This window comes from Sarcophilus harrisii, chromosome 4 (assembly GCF_902635505.1).
Source record: "Sarcophilus harrisii chromosome 4, mSarHar1.11, whole genome shotgun sequence".
Lineage (NCBI taxonomy): Eukaryota > Metazoa > Chordata > Mammalia > Dasyuromorphia > Dasyuridae > Sarcophilus > Sarcophilus harrisii.
This window is the reverse complement of record NC_045429.1, coordinates 256,028,938-256,046,763: the sequence shown is the minus strand read 5'-3', so window position 1 is coordinate 256,046,763 and position 17,826 is coordinate 256,028,938. Positions and strand designations below refer to the sequence as shown.

The window sequence follows — 17,826 nt, the reverse complement described above, 5'->3', positions numbered from 1 at the left end:
AAGGGAACTGATTAAGTATAAAATGGAGCTTTCTAAGTACATTCTAAATACTGTATTTGAAGGACTGAATCTAGATGGTACTATGAATGAGCTGAGGCTGATCTTCTATGTATAAAAATTGTCTTCTTCATAACAAAGAAACTGAATTGGGTCCAGAATGGTAAGGGGAAGCTTTATAGAGAACATTCTGGAGTAAGCAAACTTTGGCTTTCAATGAGTTAAGAATTTTTAAATACAACTTTTATTATTCCATGCATTGTAGTTTGTTGACCCATGATCTGTGTTAATGACTTCCATTTCCTAGTCTTCCTTAACCAATCTATTTTGCCTTTTGAATCCCCTCACCCCCTTCCGTACAAACTTTGTTGTTGACAATACCTGTTCATCTTCTTATTTTCCTTCCATGGGTTCCTAGCCCTTAATGAAACTAAACTTTCCCCAGAGGATAACAAAGATACCTTTTACTACCCCTTCCAGAACTGGCCTCCTCCTTTTCTCTATCCCAAAAGAGCCAGGGGCAGAATTCAACATACTCCTTACTTTTTCCTGCTTCCTCTGGTTCTGCTACCATTGTTTAACATATCCACCTTCTCTCAAGTTCATAACATCTGATTATACTTCCTTCTTTCCTGATCTTAAGGACATCTATCCATCTTCTCCTTGACGTTGCCCATTGTATCCTCAATGACTTCAACACCTGCCCTCTTAATTCTTTGTCTATCCCTTATCCATGCCATCCTTTCTTTATTCCCCTTTGTATCAACTGTCCATGGTTTATTGAGGGCAGAGATACAGAACCTCAAAGATAGAAATAAATTTTGGGATTACCCAATTCAATATGTACAAGAATCCTGTTCACAACATACCTGAAAAGTGATTGTCTTGCCTTTGAAGACCTTTCAGGGAGAGGGAACCCACCACCTCTCAAAGCAGCCCATTCCTCTATTATTTGACCCTCATTTTTAGGAATTTCTTCATTATATCAAACTTAAATTCACCTTTATTCTGTCATATCAGGCCAAGCAAAACATGAAACTTTTACTTTTAAAATCCACTGCTCAGAATTCCCATTCTTTGATTATGATATCATTAAAGCTGGCAAAAATCTGACAAGATTATAATCTAAATGTCTAACAGATGGGAAATCATGTAATGCCGGAGAAACTGAGGCAAGCTAGAGATTAGAGTATTTATATTTTATTTGAAAGGGAGAGATTTACTGGGACCAAATGGATCCATGGTTTGGTCTCAGGGCTGAATGAGACTATCTTCTCCAAGAATCCAGCAACCCATGTGAGTTCTCAGTGACATAAATATATGTGGCTCAGATACAGGGGGTAGACAGAGGCAGGGGTGGAGTCAGGGTGTTGAAAGCTGAAACTGGACTCTGACAGGGTGCGGGGAGGCACCGGACATTCTGGGATTGGAAGGGCTGGGGTCATGATGTCTAAGATAGAAGGTCTTTTATCCTTATCAAACATTGATAATTAGGAAGGAGAGCTGATATTGCAGGATTGACTAGAACAATTAGGATCTGAGGCAGAACAATTCAGGGAAACCAAGGCAGGACAATTTAGGAAAACTGAGTCAGGATAATTAGGGAGACTGAGTCAGGATAATAAAAGAGAACTGTGGTACAACAATCAGACTCAAAAAGGTTAAATGACCTTACTCTAATCATCTAAGTAGGAGGTAGTGAACCTAATTGGACTCAGGTCCTCTGCCTTTCTTTTTGTTCTATTCTTCATTTCAAATCAGCAAATATTCAATTTCTACTATTTGCAGATATATGAACTAGAGGCTGAGCAAGATATAAACCAAAATAGGCCTTTTCCTCAAGGATCTCACATTCTTCTAGGCAACAGAGACAAGTAAATATAATAACTTGAGGTAGCAGGGAAGCATTGATTAGAGAAAGCTTCATAGTAGGAGACATCGGAAGGGAACCTCAAAGTAATTTATAATCTCCATGGAGATAGGGGCTGTTTCACTCAGTATCATATCCTGTCTTTCCATCTTTCTCATAATCTCCACTTCTCTGTACCTACTTTCTTTCCATCATCATGATAATCTCCAGTCTTTTGGCCTCATTTCCTTCTCCCTTCCATAGTCTTGATCCTGCTTTCAGAAACAACTTTTTGTACACTCCTGAATCCCTTCCTTCCCCTCCTTTTATCCTTTTTCTTTCCCTGTCTTGCCAGGCCCAGTGCTGGATAATTATTATCTATTAACCTCATTCTTCCCTCCATATCCCACATTGCTCAGTGCTGCTAGAGGAAGTCAGGAAGCCTTGCTAACCATAGTCCCCACCTGATCAGACTATCTGACTTCAGCTATCCCTTCTCTTTTGCATGGTAATGCTTATTCATCTTTTTATTGTCAGGACCTAACATAGTTTAGTAAATGTAATGATTTCAGAGATTAAGCCAGCATTGGTTCTGGTGATTTATGCTTCAGTTTTGATGTGGGTGGAATTTTAAATAATAGTCTATTGTTGATAGAAAAAATGTCTAAAAACATTTTGCTTTCTAAGTTGCTATATTTCAATCTTTATTAGGATTTTTTTTTGGGGGGGCAGATGATATTTAATTTATTTATTCCATTTTTTTTCTGGATGATGTGGTGAGGGTGATGTGAATCTGAACCTGTGATTCTCTCAATTTTTAATCACTAAGAAATATTAACATCTATTTTACTACTCTTTTAGAAAGTAGTTTAGGAGCAGTATGGTTAGGCTGTTTGTTCAGGGTCACACAGACAATACTGATCAAAGGCAGGATTCAAATCCAAGTGTTTGGGCTTCAGGACTTACTCTTTCTTCTTTGCTAAACTGTCTTTGTTTATTTGCAAACAATGTAATTCAAACTGACTTTCTGAGCTTATGCTAACTAAAAATGCAGTTAAAAGGTCAAAACAAATGGAAACTTGACATTCTTCTATGACATCCTATTCAAAATCCAAAGGTCTGTATGAAATATAGAGAATAAATGTGGAGTCGATGTAAAAGTAATGTGTAATTTAACACTATTTTAATTTTTATTGCAACAAAATTCCTTTTCATCCTATGATAGGGCCCTAATACCATTTGTGGATTTTTTAAGGGACAGAATGGAGTAGAGTGGTAACAGAGAGGCTAGTAGTGGATTTTATCCAACTAAGAAAATTTTGCCATGAATCAAGTACCTTAAAAAGACTAGACTTTTTTTTTTTAATCTTCTCTCACAATTAACATGCAAATTTATTTGAAACATGCAAATGAAACTTAGTTCATTTAACTCATTTTCTAAAAACTCATAGGTAAGTTTTGGCTCCTATGAAGTGAATTGCTTTGGAAAGTTTTTTTCCTTTGAAGAGCAAAGCAAGAAACTTTTTTATTTTATTTATTTTTGTTTGTGTATGTGAATGTTTGTGAACCAGGGAGAACTACTAGGGAGACAGAATGTGATTTTGAAAGTATGACTAAGATATGTTCCCTGAATACTTCACAACAACATGTGCTTTTCTGTTGGCAGGAGTTTATAAAAGCAGCAGTGAGGTACAGAAAATGGGTAACAATTAAGAGATCAAAGGTCACATGGATGCTTTGACAGTACACGGCATAGACTAGTTTCTCTTAACACAAATGCCATCCGCCCCTAGACAATGTCTAATGGGTGTGAGTTTAGGGTGGGAAAGGAAATGGAAAATGTTAAGGAAGTACAGAACATAAACACATCATATGAAAAAGATGCTTTACTGGATAGTGTGTCCTCTTTTTCTCAAAAAACAAAACAAAACAAAACAAAACCCCAACACACCAAAAGCTATGCAAAACTCAGAGTCTTCATTGTCACATTAAAAAAAAAAGTCAAATAACAAATACATCCAATGATTCATTCTAGGAACCAGAGAAATTTCCAGTTAGCAATTTAAAAAGCTGACTTCTTATTGGGTAGAATCTTATGTCTGCAATTATTTGCTTAACACTATTATGTCTAAGGAACTATGAGAAGTTTAAAACTTCAGCAAAACCTCTTATTTGCCTTCAAGGAACTTATCTTCTAGTTGTGGGGAAAAAATAGAAACACAGGAAAAGTTAACAATAATACAAGAAATAACAATGGTTTAATACAATGGTATGAGTAAGCATGCTCCCTTCTTATATTCTGTTCCAGCCAAGCTGTTCCCTGAGTATCCTCTGGGCCCAGGATGTATTTCCTCCTCATTTCTGTCTTCCATGATCTTTTTCCTCTTTCAAGACTTAGTTAAGGGCCCACCTTTAATCTTTCTTGACCTCTTCTCTCCTTGCCAAAATGGTGAGAAACTAGTTTAGGGATAGGAATAAAACTCGTGCTAGGTCTGTCTAAGATAGTAAACCAAATGAGGCTGGGGCTGAGAAATGAAAGGGCTAAAACTTTCCTGTCATGGTTTTTGGTCCAAGGGATAAGGGCTTGGTGAAAGGATGGATAAGAAGCAGAAAGTGAAATGAAGTGTATGTAGCCCAGGCCTGCCTGAAAGAATGAGCAGAGAGGAGGTGGGAACTGAGAGTGGATCACAACAGAGCATTTTCACACTTTTTGTTGTGGTTTGCTTGGATGTTATTTTCTTTCTCTTTTTTTTTTTTTTTTTTAACTTTTTGATCTGGTTTTTCTTGTGCAGCAAGATAATTATATAAATATGTATGCTTATATTGGATTTAACATTTGTTTTTATGATGTTTTACATTTATTGGATTACATGCCATCTAGAAGAGGTGTTGGAGAATACGGGAGAGCTGTTGGAATACATGGGAGCCACTTGACAGTGGCTGCTGGACATCCAACCCAGAATGGATCTCCTCTTGTGAGAGGATGATACAGGAGACTGAGAGGCTGTTGCTGTTCTCTGACCTCTCTCCTCTTCCTTCTGCCTCCAATTTATCTCATTTCCAGTCCACAACACCTGTGTCAGCAAAGGCTGTCCTGCAACTCCTTCAGATGCTATGATCCACAGCTGTGGAGGCTCTGGGAGAACTGATCTGTTTCTTAACAGAGAGGGGGTGGGAGAAGGGGAGGAAATTTGGAACACAAGATTTTTCAAGAGTCAATGTTGAAAAATTATCCTTGCATATATTTTGAAAATAAAAAAATTTCAGTTAAAAAAAAAAAAGAATGGGCAAGTCTCCTAAGAATAAGATTTGGATTTGAATTTGATAAGAGGCAGTGTTGGGAATGGGGCCAAGCCCCTGCTAGGGTTATTGCTTTTGACCTTGTTCAGAGCCGCTTTGAGTTGAGCAATGAAGGTATGTTACCTGTTAAGGAGATGAGCAGAGAAAAATCCTTTTAATGGTCAAACTTTTGCCAATCTTTCTGGCTCATTACAGGTCAGCTTAATTGATGGAGACAGTGGCAGTAGTGGTAGTGAAAGCAAAATTCATTAGCTAAAAGATCTGACTTTGTTTCCATAGTATAACTGAGACAGATGGGAGTATATTGGACGGGTGTACTGTGATTTATCCATCTTCATAGGTTCTATAAATATTTAATGAATCCTAAATTATACTAGTTTTTCTTCTGAAATTAATTTATTCAGTAAACATTTTCTTTAGGTCTCCAGGTTTTTGATTTTGTTGTTTAATATTGATTTTTAAAATTATTACTTTAGTCTGTTTGCTATTTCCTGATTCCTGTCTCTTTTTATACTTTAAGTTACTTCTTATATTTCAAAGGACTTTATATTAGAAAAGTCCAGGGAGAGAAAACAACCTGGCCAAAGTCACACAGGCAGTAAGTAGAAGAGATGATTGAAACCAGAATGTCTAATTGTAAATTGATTATTATTTCTATTTTATGACATTGCTTCCTAAAAAAAGTTTATTAATTTTTAGTTTAATTTTAATGAGTATACATATACATTTTTCTCTTGCAAAATGGTTATTTAATAAATACATAAATTTTTGCATATATTTACACATATATGACCACATACATATAAATATATCAATATATGTCACATGTATTTATATTATAATATAACATGCAAATAATACTTAACATTCTACTAAGTATTTACCTAAATAGACTTGAGTTTGTTTGGTTTTGGTTTTTACCTGAATGTTGGAACAAAAGTAGGATTATTAGGAAATTGAAAGTTGAAAAATATCAGAAAACTTAAAATTTTTTACACTAATGGATTTAGTTAGCATTGATGGTGATGACAGCTCTAGAGAAGCTGGATTGAATAGTTAATAGAACAAAGAGTCTAGAGACAAGACAATTTGGGTTTGAATATAGCTTGGGTTTAAATCCAGCTTTATTAACTCTATGACTAGAGAAGTCATTTAATTTATGTTTCCTTCAAGTTCCTTATCTGTAAAAAAGGAATGATGATAGCACCTACCTTACAGGTTTATTGTGAGGGTCAGATGAAACACTATAGGTAAAGCTCTTAGCAGTGTCTAATCTAGCACATAGTGGATACTTTATAAATGTTTATTCCCTTCCCTTAAGAGTTGGAAGGGACTTCAGATCATCTTATCCAACTCTCTCATTTAACATATAAGAAAACTGAGACACTTGTCTAAGGTGGTATTTGAATCCAAAACTTGTAATTGTTAGAGTCAGTTTTCTTCCACATTTCCTTTGATAGTGACTTGCCATCATTGGAAAAAATCTTAATATACATACTTGCTGATTCTGGTGTGGAAATGAAACTTAAATCTTTAAAAGTTTGCCATGTTTATCTTTCAAAAAAGAAAATTTAAAAATACATAAGAAGCCAGATACTATGTAATCTGAATAAAAATATTCTGTGGCTAACAAGACTTATATTGTGGTAGAAAGTTGATATCCTTCTTTCTTCTTATTGAAAACAAGAGTTTCTGATAGAAAAAAAAAAGCTTTTTTTAGAAAGTAGAAAATACAAACTTCTTTTGTTTCCTCTCACTTAGGAAGTCCTTTGGTGAATTTTTCCATGCCTCAGAGAGACATCAATAGTTTCCTTTATGAACTTAGTAATTGCTTCTAGTCAGGATATAGACCACAGGAAAAATGTGGTGGGTTTTTTGAGGTTTTGTAAGATGATAAGTTTAGGATCATAATTTTTCCATCAGTTTCCCTAACTCTTTTTTTTTTTTTTTTTTTTTTTTTTAGTTTCCCTAACTCTATAGAAAATGTAAATTATTTTGCCTCAGTGAAGTACTTAATTTTATTTATTCATTTTTTGGGAGGTAACATTTGAGTTCCTTTCCTCCCTCTCAATTCCACACTAGAGAAGACCCACATTTGACCCAGACACCCACACCCACACACATGAGATAGAGAAAGAAAATATGTGAAATTATATAATACATAATTCCATATATGAATTCTTTCTCTGCAAGTGAATAGCATCATCTTTCAATGCCTTTTTGTAGCTGATTTGAATATTTATAATCTTTAGAAGAGTTTAGTTCAGTTATTCTTTGAACAATATTGCTGTTACTATGTACAGTATTGTCTTTGGTTCTGCTCATTTCACTCATCATTATCTCATGTCAAGTTTTTCAAGTTTTTCCATGTTTTCTCAAAGTCAACCTGATCATCATTTCCTACAGCAGAGAAATTTTTTATTGCAATCATATACTACATCTTATTCAACCATTCCCTAATTGAAAGGAATCTCCTCAATTTCCAATTCTTTGCTACCAAAAAGAAAGCTGTTATAAATATTTTAGAACATATGAATTCTTTTCATTTTTTTCCCTTATCACATTGGAAAACAGATCTAATAGTGTTATTGCTGGGTCAAATAGAAGTTTTTAAATTCGGACATGATTCCAGATTGCTCTCCAAAATGTTCGCATAATTCCACCATGTATTAGTGCCCCAGTTTTTCCACATCCTCTCCAACATTTGTTATTGCTAATTTTATTTTTACACATTTTTTTTTGCAAATTGTAAAGAGCCCAGGTATCTTAAATTGCTTATATTTTAGATGGTTTATTTGCATATTTTAGCAGTAACTTACAGCTAAAAGTTTAATAAATATATATTACCAAATTAATTTTTGTGTAGTTGAGTCTTCTGCATAAGTAAAGTAAATATTTATACATTAAAAGTTGGGGAAATTGATCAGGAATTGTTGTAATTATCCTCAAATGGATGCTTCTATATTATGACATTTCTAATAATGTTTTTTTGTTTTTGCTTTCCCATCAGCATTTATTATACTCTATATACTTTTGCATTAACCAAGAAAGTAGAATTTCTTCTAGTGGACAGTTTTATTTTTTAAAAAGTCATAATCTGGTTACATTTGAAAGTCCCCAACAGTTGATAATCTGGCACACACTTCATATCCTGGATTCTTGAGTAATTCTTTGAAAGAAATGGAAAGTTCACAATTTTATTAGAAAAGAAGTTAAAATTGGTGAATAAAATCTTTTTTTTCCTGATGAAATTATTTACCCTTGCTGTCTAGAGATTATTGAATGAAGACATTTATTGTTAACATTTTGAAAAAGTATTTGTGAAACTATGGGAGTTAGAAAGCTCTTTTAGTTCATTTTAAACCTTAAACTGGATAGGAGATTAACTTTGATGATCATTGTAGCGCAGTCTCCCCATGTCCTACCCTCTTATACATTCTAAAAATGATTCAGATCATTTGTATAATAGATTTTCAAGAATGGAAGAGGAAAAAAAAATCTTTTCTTTTTCACTCTAGATTGGTGGGTGTTGCAGTCTCACTGTTTTCTCTGTGCGTGACAACAGATTAACTCGAATACCCTCCGAAGTTTCACAAGCAAGTGAACTTCATGTCCTAGATGTCGCTGGAAATAGGTAAGCACTTTCTTGGTTGGTGTGTGTGTATGTATATGTGTGTTTGTATGTAAAATATGTATATCCATATAACATGTACAGTTAAAAGGCTGAATGAAAGGCTGTGTGGTCTAGTGGATAGGAAGCTATCAATCAATTAATAAACATTTATTAAACACCTCTTATACTAAGCACTAGGAATGCAAAAAGAGGCAAACTGATAGTCTCTGCCCTCAAGGGACTTACAGTTTAATGCCAGCCTCTGATTCAGGAAGACTTTGCTTCTATCTCTTTCTTTGACATATACTGGCTGTGTGACATTACCAATCAATATCCTGCAGCCAATTCTCTTAAGACTTTCAGGTATGGGTTTGCATTAGAAGGAGCTTTCTAATAATGGGTTCTCTACCCTGATGAAATCACAGGTCTAATTAAAAAAAATTGTAATTATTCATCTCATTCTCTATATTCATCTTTTTTGGCTTTACTATTAATAGTAAAAATTTTCTATATATTTATAGAAAATAAAATATTTTCTATATAGAAAATAGGGCAGAACAGCATTGGATAGATTACGGCGAGTTCATAGTGAGGTTTTCATCTCTATCATTCAATGAACAAGCATTATTAAATTCCTACTGGCAAGATTTCTTGGAATTTATGGGCTAAGACTATTCCTTAAACCCAAATCTGGTTTTCATTGATTGACTAACAATCAGGCCAAGTACCAGCTGGTCATTTTTGGTTGGTTTGGTCCTCTTTGGTTCAGAATAAATGTAAATAGCAGATATCTATATAAAACAACTAGGTAAATGACATCATTTTCTGTTTCACATCTCACCTAGCCTTAATCACTTAATGATCGGGTGTTAAAGACTATATTTTAAAAAAGACTAAGGTTTCCCACTCCAAGCAGTCTTGATCTATATCTTGTATATAAAACTGAGAGGATTAAATTGTTTTTTCAGTTTTGCTGTCTATTATATCATACCTACAAACATTGGCAACACTGATCCTGTCACCTTTCCGGGCTTTGAGAGATGCTTAGAATGTTTAATCTAACCTGAACTTTCTGTGTTTCTATATAACACCTCCTTCCTCTACTTCTTCAATCCACCTACTCAATTAGAATATAAGCTCTTTGAGTGTAGGAACCATGTTTGTCTTTTTGGTATCCCCCAACTTTTAACACAGTGCTTGACATATAGTAAGTACTTAATTCATTTTTGTTGACTGAATTACAGGAAGCATTTTAAAGCCTAAATTGGCAGGTAAAGGGTTAATGCTACCATTGTTGTAGAATTCAGAGTGAGTGCTGAGCAATTGAGAATGTAACATCAGGAGGTCTGTGCCAAGGCCAGAAGGAATAAAATGTGCTCTTAGATCAGGTGGGAGTAGGAAAATTGTGCTGGTCAGTCTTGGGAGTTTGTTAATGGTTTAAATCAATGACCATCAACAATCTAGACTGATTTTCAACATTGTAATAGTGTTGCTAGGGCATGTCTCACAAGGCTAATGAACTGCCTGCTTATTTGGTCCTGTAAGGTTTATTCTAGGAGTAGTATTTGAACATTATTCATTTTGGTTAATGGATTTAAGACAGCAAAACTAAAAAAACAAACAACACCCTTCCCCCTCCCCCCCCACCAAACTAAGCTAGAACCCAGAGGTGAATCAACAGAACCAATTCAAGTTCAGAGGATATAAAATAAATGTTTCTCTCCTTTTCTCTCTACTCCCTCTATCAAGAATATTAACTTGCCTTCCATTAAGTAATTTTTCAACATTATTATCTATAATCCTTGATTATCTGAGAACTGATTGGCTTCCTTCCTGATGGGTATTGAACTTTTGGACAAAGGCTAGGATAGGGCTCATCTGGAATGGGCAGTAACTAAGTTCCTGTCCTCATATCCCAAATAGTCAGAACAAAGCAGTTTGGGCCCCTGCCTTCTTCATATGCATGGCCATAGACTGGGCTGTTGTAAGTCTTTCTTCAGAAAGAAAGCTGTTTCAACTATCAGAAATGGTTTGCATATATGAATAGGGCTTTGTTTCCAAGTTTAACAAGAAATGAAAGTTTATATTTTTATGATTTCTAGACTGGTCTAGGGAAAGACTAGTTAAAAATTTTAGTTATATATCTGTCCACTAAGCCAGTTATATTCACACTGCCTGTGCATTAGCAACACAATCTGAGGCAATTAAAATTTTTAATTACAACTTATTTTATGTGCTCCTATAGAAACTAGTGAAATGCATGAGCTTGTAGAAATGCTTCACCATGGGAGGTCTTATGAAGCACACCCAGCAATTTCTACCTCCTCTCACAAGCATATAAAAATATGAAATTGCAATGAGGATAAGTACTTGCGACATAGATTCCAAAAGCTTCCCTCCCAAGAGTTTCAGATTTGTAAGGGAATAATAGAGGCATTGAGTCAGGATGCCAATAAATGGGCCACTTTTTCCTTCCTTGGTATGTGATGAACAAAACCCCCTCAAAATCATGAGAGACAGAATGATTATGGTGGATTGAGTTAGAAGGACCCCTGACATATAGTGGTTCTCTGACTCTTGTTGAGTCACATGACCTTCTAAGAAGCCAGATTCAGATCCCACCTCTTGACTCTGAGCCTCAGTTTCATGGAATCATAGATTTCAAGCTGGGAGTAACTACACGGGACTTCTAGTTCAGCTCTCTTATTTTTAAACAGATGAAGCCTAGAGGATTTAAGTGAATTGTTCAAAGTCATCCAGGATGACTGAAGCAGGATTTGAACCTAATCTGATGCTTTTTTCACCTTCTCATAAGATGAAGATGTTAAAATAGATGGATTCTGAGGCCTTACCAGGTCTGGTTCATGTGCCTATTAAACCAGTGAAAATAGTTGCTGATCTTTCTACTCTTATAAGAGTTCCCCACACCAATAAAATCAAAAGTCCAGACCATAAAGTTGAAGGTAGCAAACTCCAGAAGGAAGTTAAGGGATGGTTTGTTAGCTGTACCTAGCAGACTCCCTTTTAATTCCAAAGCTAGTATTTATATAGTGCATTAAAATTTGCCCAGTGATTTGCATATGTAGTTATCTAATTTGATCACCCCAACTCCTCTTGTGGATTTTCAAATCCTGTTTGCCATTTGATTTACATATCTTAGATATCTCATTTGATCTATACAACAATCCCAAGGGGTAGGTAGATGTTAATTATCATCCCCATTTTACATTTAAGGAAACTGAGGTAGATATATGTTAAATGACTTACTTAGGGTCACACAGATGATAAGGTTTTGCGGTAAGATCTGAACCCTGACCTTAAGACCAGCACTATATGTCTTCTGTACCATCTAGCTGGCTTTCCTCTCTTTCTTTCTCCCTTCCTTTCTTCCTTCTTTCTCTCTTCCGCCCCTCCTTCTCTCTCTCTTTCTCCTTTTTTCTATCTCCTTCCTTCCCTTCTTCTCTTCCTCCTCCTTCCTTTCTTATACATTTATTATCTCTTCTTCTCCTGCTCCTTCCTCACTGAAAAATACAAAATAGAAAAAATAAAGCCTTAATAACAAATGTGGGTGTTTAGCCAAAAAAAAAAAAAAAATTCTCAAATTATCCATAACTAAAAATTTCATTCTGAATTTTATACCTGTCACCTCTCTGGCTATCTCTTCTGTTACAGTGTCAAAACCTGGTTATTATAGTAATATAATATGAAGGTTATATCTTCATAATTTACAAAGAAGAAGTTGCAGTGCTTTGCTTTTGCAGTTATGTAGTGTTTAGTCAATATATCCACCTTTCTCTTGGCTTTTTCCTTTTTATTTAGGCCCATGAAACTTTGAGATCACTTACTTAACCCTCCTCATCTTACTGATGAAGAACCTGAGGGCCACTGAGAAGTGCCCAGGTTTACACAGGTAGTAAATTTTGGAGGTATAATTGAATCCCACGACTTTTGACTTCCGAGCCAGAGCTGTTTACAAATATACATACATAAGGCAGTGTGTGATTCATTGCTATATGAATTTTATAGAAAGTTTTTTCTCTAGGTGTTCAAAGGAAAAAGGTTTGAGATTAGTGATAGGGGAAGTTGTCCAACTATGAAGAACCAATCTTTGTTCAAATCTTGACTCTAGTGCTTGCTGACAGTGTGACCTTAGACAAGTCATTTAATACCCCTCTTCCTGCCCCCCATCCCCCAGTTTCTTTTGTAAAACAAATGGATTGGTCTAGATCTCAGCATTTCCTTCTAAGTCTACTTCTGTGACCCTAAGGGTTCTAAGTTCTGAATTTCATTTGAATTATTTCTTAATAAATTTGTGTGATGGAAAAGACCCAGTTTGTCAGATATTCCTGCTAAGAAGGAAAGGAGAGCATGTGTAGATGGTGGAGGTCAGGGCCTTTGGTGCTCAGGGATTGAAACATACAAAAGAGTAGGGATTTGAGTAGGGGCTATATCTTTGTTTTTATTGGTATAATGTGATTTCCTTTCTCCTTCCTTCCTTCTTTCCCTCCCTCCCTTCTTCCCTTCCAGTTTTATTTTTCCAATTATAACAAAGATAGTTTTCAACATTCACTTTTGCAAAACTTTGTGTTCCAAATTCTTCTTCCTCCATCCTCTTTTCCCCTTCTCCAAGACAGCAAGCAATCTGAGATAGGTTAAACAGGTGCAGTTCTTCTAAACATGCTTTAAAATCTCAGAAAGTTTTCTAAAGGAGGAGTCGGCAGAATTTTTCTATAATGGGCCAAAGTTTGCAGACTGAGGAACAAAATTAAGAACATTATGTAGGTACTAATAACAAGAGATGTCAAAACTGATTTCAATCTTTAAGCATATATTTTTAATTGAGCTTATTCATTGCTTAAAAGGCATTTATAGAATTTCTTACACTCCTGAAATTTGCCTTTTATCATATCATCACAATGAAGATTATTTGCTTCCATTTTAAGGGTTAGGTGAAAGCTCCTCAATTGCACAGTTAAATGAATTTTGAAACATGGAAGTTTTTTTTGTGCTTGTAGCAAAGCCTGAAAAAGTGCTGCTGGAGCTGTAGCTTGAGTTTAGAAAATATATCTGCTGTAAATTTGTGTGGGAATGTAGATCTTGCTTCTTATTTTAACTTTATACAGCATAGGAAATGCATAAAGCAGCTTGACATTAGTTTTGATTCACACATCAGTTGTCAATTCAATGAGTTTGCAGTTTAAGTTTTATAGCTCAATATGGTTTTGCTCTTAATTTTAGGTTGAAATTCCTTTAAAAAATTATTAATTTTGCAGCAAAAACTAAGCTATTCAGGATTTGATAATAGAGGATAAGGAGAGTTTTTCTCATTCAGAAAAATTTCAGTCTTGGTCCTGAGCTCAAAAGCTCAGAATAAACTCCCCCCCTTCTCCGCTCCCCATTTCTTTTTTCAACTTGACGGTTAAATTCTTGGTAGTAAGAATAAAGCAAAAAAGTCATAGTCTAAGAATAATGGGTGGCACTCAAAGCACTGTAGAGTTAGAACTGCGTCACAGATTTGTGGCCAGATATAGTCTGTGCCACAGCTACTTACTTTTGCTTTTGTAGTGCAAAAGCTGTTATAGACAAAACCTAGACAGATGGGTGTGTTCTAATACCGCTTTATTTATTTATATTGAAATTTGAATTTCATGTAATTTTCATTTCACAAAATAACCTTTTTTTCCCCTATCCATTTAAAAAATATACAAACCATTTTTAGCTCATGGGCTATACAAAAAAGGTCATCTGGACAGTTTGCTGACCCCTAGAATTCTTTAAAGTTAAGTAAACTGCCTGGGGACCCATGACCAATATATTTATAAGGCAGAAGATCTCCCAGGCCCCAAGTTCTTCTCTATCCATTGTACATCATGATCTGTAATATAAAGTATGCCAGTTTAAAATTAAATCAGTATTATATAGTTTATAGATTAGATAAAGAAAGGCCGATGATATCCCTTGACCTATTTTCTATGTAGTAACAAGGAGGAAAAAGCTCTGAGAAATAGCATCTTATGCATTTTTTCCTCTCCTAAACCACACACAGTGAATTAGTAGAACCAGACTTAACATGGAGAGGGCCTGTGCCCAGACTGTCAATGAACATTGCCTTTCTTTTTCCCTCTACCACGACTGGGATTACTTCTGCCCACAAGATACTTGCAAATAAGCTTGTGTGTATTGTTTACTTGGCCCTCTTTTTATTGCCCTCAAGCTGACACTGATTATTTTGCAGGAGGACTAGTGGGTGATTCATCCTAGTCATTAGTGTCAGACTGGAATTACACATTTATTATAGAATCTGCAGCTCTAAAGGGGCTGTTGCCATATACTCCCATGATGGTCATGGATTTCAGACTTAGAACTGATTAGTAACCTTTCCCAAGTTTTGAGGTGAAAAGACAATGTTTCTTCATAGCTAGCTTGAGATTTTTTTCCGTTTTTCAAGTTATATATTTTCCCACCAAAACATTGCTTCTGTACCTCAATGGGGCATGGGAGAAGTTTTTCTTGGATTCTCAGGGAGTATGCCAGCAAAATATAAACTCTATTGATCTGGAAAAACCTTGATAACAGACTGTATCTGCTTGCTGAAAACCAGTTTAGCCATGTATAGAGAATCTCTCTCTCTCTTTCCCAAAATTTCATTCATTTATTTATTTTTAATGTACATTGCTTTATGAATTATGTTGGAAAAGAAAAATCAGAACAAAAAGAAGAAAAAAGTGAACATAAGACATATTGATTTACATTCAATCTCCATAGTTCTTTTTCTGGATGTAAATGTTATTTTCTATCCAAAGCCTATTGGGATTGCCTTGAATGTATAGGGAATCTCATTACTAGTAGGTAATTATTGCTGGCAGAAATGGGAACATAATGTAATATGTAAGATGCATTGTATAATTCAGACTTTTAGATTGTGTGACAACACCAATTGAACTCTTCCCTGATAAAACGTAAGCTCCTTGAGGGAAGGAACTATTTCAATTTTGTCTTTATATCATTAGCACTTAGCACAAATTCTGGCACACAGTAGACTCTTAATAAATAAATGCTTTTTGATTGATTTTTGATCAAATAATTTGCATGTTGTTGGATAAATTAAACCACAAAATTATTGACATTTTAGTTATAAAATGAAATCATAAGGAAATTGTAACTAAATCAAAAAGTGACGCACAAGTTCTTTTTGGAGAAGTAAATAAGGCATCTCAGGGATGATTTCATTTGTGTATACAAGGATAACAGCTTAACAAAAGGGTGTGTTTTGGTTCTAGAGATAAAAGATCTGAATTCAAATTCTGGATTCTGTTACTTAGTACTTTTGTGATGTTAAGCAAACCACTTACTATTCCTGAGCCTTAGTTTCTTTATTCGTAAAATGAAATTGGAATTGATGATCTTTGAGATCCCTTCCAACCCTAATTACCATGAATATATAATCTCAGACAAAGCAATAATAGCTGTTCCTTGGCATGATGGCACATAGTTACTACCAGGGAGATTAGGGGAGTGGATAGCTTGAGTTCAGGAGTTCTGAGTTGCAGTATGTTAAGACAATTGAGTGTCAACAGTCATTTCAATAGCAACATGATGAATTTCCAAGAGGAGGAAAGAGTATTGTCGTCAGAAACAGCAGTTGAAAGCTTCCATGATATTCATTAGAAGTTTTAGGCCCATAAGAGACTTTCATTTCTAGTCTGGGTGAGAGAGGGAGACATAATCTATTATAACAATATAATAATGACATTCCTCAAACTAAGTCATCTTTAATACATGCTGCAGTCATCAAGTGACAAGAATGAATGAAACTGTAGTAGAACATTGTGGTTCAGAAATAAAGTGAGAAAGAGCCCAAAGACTAATAGCTGATTGAGTCTTCTCCCAATTAACTATCATAAATACTTTCTTTAAAGTTAAAGTTTAGTGAGAAAGAACATTACCAAAAAAGGTGAAATTTATTATCATGATAGGAAATGAGAAGTAATTAATGCAACAGTCATTTCTGAATCAGCCTTCTTGAGATCATTGACTTATTAGAGCAAAAGTAAACATCTGAACCATACCAGAAAATAGAATGAAGATTTGAAAGGTCATTCTATAGGACAATTAGAACAGCTCCAACCTGATCTATTCAAGCAAACAAACAACTGATGAAAAAAAAAATAGGAAAGAGGAAAAAAGAAAAGACTTCAGATTAAATTACTTCCATTTCCTACTGAAATTAATTGCTACAAGGATGACCAAAAAATACTAGAAAACTTCCTGAACCAGTAAAAGAAAGGAAATTAGCAATTAAAGAAAACCCAAAATACTATCTGTAGCATATCATGTCTTCAGAGAGTTGTCTGAAAAGTTATGGAGAAATCAATATTCCTTTTTAAAATTAAATTTTTGATTTTTTCCAATTACATATAAACTCAATTTTAAACATTTGTTGTTTAAAATTCTAAGTTCCATATTCTCTCTCTCCTATCCTCCCCATCATCTCATTGAAAAGTAAATCAATTCAATATAGATTATACATGTGTATTCATGCAAAACACATTTCTATATTAGTCATGTTGTGGAAAAAAAAAAAAACCCAGGCTCCCCCCCCCCAAAACAAACAAACAAACAAACTCTACAACAAGAACAACAAAACAACCCTCTCCCCCAAACCAACTCAGGAAAAATAAAGTTTTAAAAAACAGTGCTTCAATCTGTATTCAGACTTCATCAATTCTTTCTCTGGAGGTAGATAGCATTTTTATTATAAGTTCTTTAGAATTGTGTTTGATCATTGTATTGCTGTTGAAAATAGATAGTGTTCCAGTTCTGCTTATTTCACTTTGCACTAATTCATATATGTTTTTCAAGTTTTTTCTGAAAGTATCCAGCTTGTCATTTCTTATAGCACAGTAATATTCCTTAAGAGGCAAGGTTATTTTGACATAGAAAATTATTAATATCATCTGTGCTGTATGATATTTTTATTTATTTTTAAAAACATTTTGTAATTATAGTTTAATCTAGTTCAGACTACACTAGGGAGTTTTAGTGTATCCAGTGGAAGTTTGTTATG

General features: G+C 34.7%; 1 protein-coding gene across 1 annotated transcript in view; it reads left to right on the top strand.

Moving 5' to 3' along the window:
• LRRC1 (leucine rich repeat containing 1) overlaps positions 1-17,826 on the top strand; it is a 167,210-nt gene that overhangs the window by 135,817 nt on the left and 13,567 nt on the right. Inside the window, exon 11 of the mRNA XM_003769157.4 lies at positions 8,665-8,780. Within this exon, the coding sequence (XP_003769205.1) occupies positions 8,665-8,780 (116 nt within the window). The remainder of the gene's footprint in view (positions 1-8,664; positions 8,781-17,826) is intronic.